Genomic DNA, 6,445 nt, shown 5'->3' on the forward strand with positions numbered 1-6,445 from the left:
AGTAAAAAAAATTATAAAATCATCTACATGTAATACTACTTTTTCTACATTATTAATCATTAAATTAAAAACCTTCTCAATCAAATGGTACATAATGCATGTCAACATTATACAACTTTTTAAAAAATTAAAATTCTATTAATTATCAAAGTTTATGGATGGGTGAAATCATTCATTCCACGGTAGCTTTAAAAATATGCATGTCTAGGTTGCTGGATGTGAAACAAAACATACGCAATGTAAAGTAGCTTTTATATTTTAAATGTACTCCTTCCGAATTTAAATATAAGCAAATTTGAACTTATATATGGTGGTTCAAAATATAAGCAGATCTTAATTGATTTCACCTTGTTTAGTGAAATCATTCTTAAAATATTCTTTACTTAATTCAAATTTTATTTTTAATGACTCCTTTTATTCTTGTAAGACTTTATATATATATATATTCATTTAAAACAAGTTCTCATAAAATTGAAGTCTTTCATTATGCTGAATGGTTTCATCTCTTAAACATGACTATAATTTATATAAAATGTTTGTTTTTTTTACCTCCATCGCTAATGACATTTAATGTTAATGAAAAGTTAAAGAGTTATTTTATGCAATTAAGAAAATTTGGTTTCAATTTTTTTCTCTAGAATAAATATCATAAAAGATAATTAGAGAATAAAGTTTATTTTTTAAATTTTAACTACTATTCTTAATTAACATGAGTTAATTATTTTTTTGTTTATATTTGAATATGGAAGGAGTGCAATTATTATAGTTTAATGCTAATTGAAATAAGTAATCAGTCTTTAGTTAGAAGTTCAATTGTGCAAAGAAAAAGAAGAGAGAAGAAATATTTTAAGTTTCAAATTTAAAAGATGTTCCTGTTAAGGTAACACAGGTCTTCAAGTCTCTACTCTGACGTACTGACGTTTCTTTAACCGTTGTTGACGTGGGAGGACACTTGCAAAAGGCACTCCGATGCTGAAGTCAGGATTCGGTTCTGAGCAATAAATGCTATTTAATAATGAAAAGTCAACCTTTTACCTATACTTTTACCTTCCTTATATAGGCACTGTAATGGGTCTGTCGAGCCAGTTTTCATTTTAGCCCTTTATTTAAAATAAATAATATCTTGATTATTACTCTTAATTGAGTTAATTACATTTTAATCCTGACGAGGGGTATCCGGTCTATTATGCTGAATAAGTACTCAGTTTCCTTTTCCTACAAGTAGGACCGAGTTGATCTTTATCCACTACAAAAGATATATAATATTCATAAAAATAAATAAAAGATTAGAACAGTAAGTTAATCTATTATTTCATCACTTTTATTTTTAAAAAATTATAAAATTAAAAATGTTAATTAAAAATAAAAAATTACTCTTTCCTTCCTTCTCCTAAAGTCTCAATCGTACCTTTGTAGATTTCAGCACTTGGTTATTGCTACACATAAGTTCTTAATCAAAGATATTAATTAATGCATTATACAAAATGAATTTCGTGCCAATTATTAAAATGCAACGAATAAGTTTATTACAGGACCCGTGAACTTGCACGATTATTGAAGCACCTAAATTTCATCAATTCAATCACCTTGAACAAAAAGACAACTACAGGAACATAAACCCGTGACACACGCCATTGAATAAAGCTATATATATATAACTCAAGTTTTAAAGGCACGAATTTAATTCCATATGCATAATAGCTAAAAATCTTCCAATATGTAGTTAGCACAAAACCTTATTATCAACATGCTAAAACCAAACCGATCAATGCATTTAAATACCATTACCCAAAAGACTTTCTAATGACCAATTTGACAATATTATTGTCACAAAAGGCATGACAAAATAGAAAGAACCAATAATTTTACTAAGTGCAAAGCTCACGAGCAACACCAAGCCTCGAGTTGGGCACATCATAGAGCACACGGTGATTTTGTTGCTGCATGTTGGCTATCACATTGAGCACCGAGTTCACGTTGACTGGAGCCGCAGCCATGGCCAAGCAAGTGGTGCTACCGGCAGTACTATGTATGAGAATGTTGTCAGGTGGCAGTGTCACGTTCATGCCCGAGAACATGAATGTTATTGTGGGTGCTACTATTGGGACTGTGTAGCATGTGTCAAACCCTCCTAGGGTTGTCACGGGGAGGTTCGCCCCAACTCGTCGCCGGAACTCGTCTCGGACCGCCACGTAGGCCGGTGCAACTAGCCGGGTGAACACCGTACCTAGTAATGTTGCGTTCAACAAGAAATTTAAAAACAAAGTTATGGTCAATATAATCTTTGACTAGTATTTTGTGTTATTTTTCTGAAGACTATTTTACATTATTATTATCATTAGTTTAGAACATAACCCATAAGTGTGATTCTCAATCACAGTTGCCTAAAATTGGGGTGTTTTCTGAAAAAGGCATGCAGGGTACGGAAAAATGTACCCTTTCCTGTTAAAATTTTACCATAAGGTCATATGTAAAGCTTATCCTTCTCTTAATAAAATATTAAATAAACGAGATCTGTAAAAATTAAAATAAAGAAAAAATAAATACCAAACGTGATTACTATTTTTTTTTTTAATTTGACGTCATTAGAACTTGAATTGCTTTTAAATGGACTTTATTATGATGAGAATTTGGACATATGAGATAAACTAACCATGGGTTTTAAGTAGTATTAGAAAAAAAATTCTTTGTTGATGTTTTAGACCCCCACTTAGTATGCTTTTTTGTTTCACAATTTTCTTTTCTCAAGTAAAGTGTCTAAGTAAAAGAATGTTACCGGAATCAAAGATGGTGCCGCCTCCGGTTGACGGATCGAATGCCAATGCTGCCGGAGGGATATCAACAACTTTCCGGCCAACCCTAATAGCAACTAAGTTAACATAGTAGAGTGATGATCTTCTAGGGTTCCTGAGAAGAGGGGTGAACTTGATATTCTTGGGCTGGGAAACAGGCCCAAGTCTTAGTGACCCAGAGAAGTTAAGTGATTTGAAATTAGGCAAGCAATAAGAGAATGTGGACTGATAGAGGTTTTGGGTCTGAGACAAAAATGATAATGGGCCTCGGCCCAGACCCAGTAGGCCCTGTGGTGGAGCAGAGGTCCCCGTAGCCTTTGAAATGCAACCAAAAGTGTAGTCAGGAACAGGGTCAGTGGCTAAGGTAAATGTGTCTTGGACCACATTAGCCGCTATGGTGGAGCTACCATAGGTCAAGTTGAAGGTGCACGCGCTGGTTCCGCAACTGGGGTTGGGTACCTGAAAGTGTTGATATCACAACGTTAGAATAAAAACAGGTCTCGTGAACCCTTGCCTGAAAAACAGTGCACATAGTTTTGTAGATTTAGGATTTGGATATTGGCAAAGTAAGTCAACCCCACCAGCTGTGGGACAAGGGATCGCATGTTTCTATGTGATGATAGCGAAGAGAATCATTGGAGTCTCTCTATAATTGAGAAATTACCCTCCTTCCACGTCAAGATAAAGAAAATGACTGTTGCTAAGTTGTAGGCCATTGTGGTCCAAAAGACCATTCTGGGCCATCCAAAAAATATCCTCACCATGAATGATCCTATTGTTTACCAATGAGAAATTCTGTTCTTAATATTTTTTTTAAACTGACTCATTGTTTGCATGATCTGATTTTGAGTAGGAAATTTTACATTGAAAGAAGTAATTTTGTTTATTTTTTTTTTATTTGAGTTCTTTATCTTTTTGTGAATGAAAGGAGAAAAAAATGAAACCCACAGTTTAAAAATATTATTTATATATACTAAATTTATTTTACAATCATTAATAAAAATTTTTTAATTATTATTTAATTTCATTGAGGATAATACAGATTTTATATGAATATATGTTGTATTAATATGAAAATAATGTTAATTGGATTTTAACAAAAAGTTGCAATTTAATTTTCCTTATGTTTGAAAAATGTAATATTGAATTTAAATATATTAAATTTTTGTTTGAAAATGTAAAATTAAATGTAATAGTTCAATATTAGTATTTTTAATTTAATTATATTTTTAATGTGTCATTTAAAATATACAAAACCAGCAGTCAAAAGCACGGGTAAGTTTATCACAATCGTCTATTTGAAATCAACGGTAGACTAATCCTCGAATTTCGAAAACCAGTAACATTATGTACGCAATTTTGGCATGGCGTGTTTTTAGGTATCCTCTAAGTCATGGAAGCCATGTAAATATCCATAATCCATTTAGTTTAAAGTTGGATAAACTATTTCAATAAAATTAATTTTAAATCGTTAAATATAATTAAGATATATGAACATTTTGATTAGAACATTACGTTAAAAAGAATGAGAGTTATTTTTTGAACGAGTTTTCAAAGAGCACTTAAAGGAAGAAGAAAAGAGACAGCAAAAATGAGTTGAAAGGTTGCATATAGTGACATCATGTTGTTTGGTTCTTTCTACTTACGAAATCTGGCCCGTGAACCCACATGGATCCAGAGAAGAGGAGAAAAAAATGAAAAGGTTTAAACAAATGAGGACAAGTGAAATTTGAAAAATATTTTGTATACATTAAAAGCGACATGCTTTTGATTTGAATAAAGAGTATTGAAAAGAATAAAAAACAGATAAAGTACATAAAATAATGCTAATTTGAAGAGGTTAAAATAAAACCTGGGTGCACTGAGGAGAACCACAGATAACATTCTTGAAAGAGGAAGAGTTTTCAGGAGAAAACAAGGTTGAAGAGCAACCATCACAGGCAGTGCAGGGTATCCAAGCAGCATCATTGCTAGTGTCCATGGCCAAGAGCAAGGCTTGAGGTGGGGTACCTATTTTGGCTCTCACAATGTATGTTGGGCTTTGCGTGATTTGTCTTCCTGAGGCAATGGGCACAATGGACTTCCCAGCCACCAAACTGGCCAAGAATTGAAGCCTGGCTTGGTCCTTTGCTTGCATCTCAAGGACACTCTCTTCCCATGAAAGTGCCTTTGTTGGCCTAAATGGGGAACATGGGCTGAACACATGGTAAACTTTCAAGGTTGACCCTTCATCTTTCGTGTCACATTTTGGGTTCAGCCCTTGGCCTAGGGAGAAGAACATCAACAGGATCAGGACTATGAATAAGGGAGAGTGTGAGAGTGTACTCTTCATGTTGTTAAGATGGGATTTTGGTGCTTTCCTCAGAGTCTCCTTGTTCATCTATTTATAGTAAAATAAGATTAAAAAATATTGTGATTTTCTTTATTTTTTATTTTTTGGACTAAATATTTTTGGGGTTTGTGGGGATTGAAAAGGGTATGGGTCACATACACATTAAGGTTGTGGGGGTGACATATAGATTTGCGTATAAGTAAGTGGGAAATAACAGTCTGTACCCATTTGATTTTGTAGGCTACTATCTAATTTCTATATCACAATTTCAACATTCAAATTATATCTTCCACTGTGTATACTATTCATTTTAGAGGACATGTCCACAATTTCTTGTTTCATTTTGGAGGATCCATCCTTTAATATTATTTTAACCGTTGATTGATTATAAATGAACGGACGTGATAAATTACTACATTACTTGTTATCGGAATAGTAAATATAAAATAAAGGTATTGCTTACAACTGTAAAGTTAATACATATTCGTTTTAATCACAAAAGACATCACTTAAATATATTTACGTAATATTAATACCACCAAAGAAATGTTATATTATAGTGATAATAATTTATCGATATTATTTTGAAAATAAATATTATAATAATAATATGAATATTTTATTGTAAAACATATAATAGATACTATTGAATTTTTGTATAAAAAAATTAATTATAACTTTCCTTAAACATTCCATCAATATATATTTAATGTTTCTACTAACATGTAATTATATAAAATCTATTTTAATCACCTTTATTAAATTTAGAGATATCAATTCATGCCAGATTAATTTGCCTTGATCCAATGCGAGTAGTGAATTTATGCAGGTTAGACATAAAAAGTTTGAATTTATTTAAGTATCTAGAATGATAGTTGAATCTTGACCCATGGCTTCTAAGGGCTGACTCTAATAATAATAATAAAAAAAGTAAGTTAAAAAAATATAATAATATTATTATTAACAAGATTTTGTGGACTTTGTTCCTACTATATATATATATATATATTTATTTTTTATAGATAAAATCTATTGTATTTGTCTACCTGAGAGAGTTTGGTATCCTCACTTAGTCGTTTATATGTGAAACAATCTTTATTATTAATTTTATATTAATAAATAATGAAATTAATACATTAATTAAAAAAATATTGATACCTTTTAATTTTTAAGATAATAAAGAAATTATAATCATTAATCTATTCTATACTTTCGTAGGCCTATATATACTATAGTAAACATCTATTTTATGTCACACTATATTAAAAATATATAAATTTATTTGGGCCTTAAATGATTCAAGTTCTATATTTTAAAGAGC

At 31.2% G+C, this 6,445-nt stretch overlaps 1 protein-coding gene across 1 annotated transcript; it reads right to left on the reverse strand.

Annotated features, from left to right (window-relative positions):
• Nucleotides 1-1,868: 1,868 nt before the first annotated feature.
• Nucleotides 1,869-5,124, reverse strand: LOC113856336 (aspartyl protease AED3-like). Its single transcript, XM_027488122.1, has 3 exons — nucleotides 4,645-5,124; nucleotides 2,777-3,251; nucleotides 1,869-2,227 (listed from the first exon to the last, which is right to left on the reverse strand). The coding sequence occupies exons 1-3, from the start codon at nucleotides 5,122-5,124 to the stop codon at nucleotides 1,869-1,871; spliced, it is 1,314 nt and encodes a 437-aa protein (XP_027343923.1).
• Nucleotides 5,125-6,445: the final 1,321 nt, after the last annotated feature.

This window comes from Abrus precatorius, unplaced genomic scaffold (genome assembly GCF_003935025.1).
Source record: "Abrus precatorius isolate BTA unplaced genomic scaffold, Abrus_2018 Scaffold11, whole genome shotgun sequence".
Classification (NCBI taxonomy): domain Eukaryota; kingdom Viridiplantae; phylum Streptophyta; class Magnoliopsida; order Fabales; family Fabaceae; genus Abrus; species Abrus precatorius.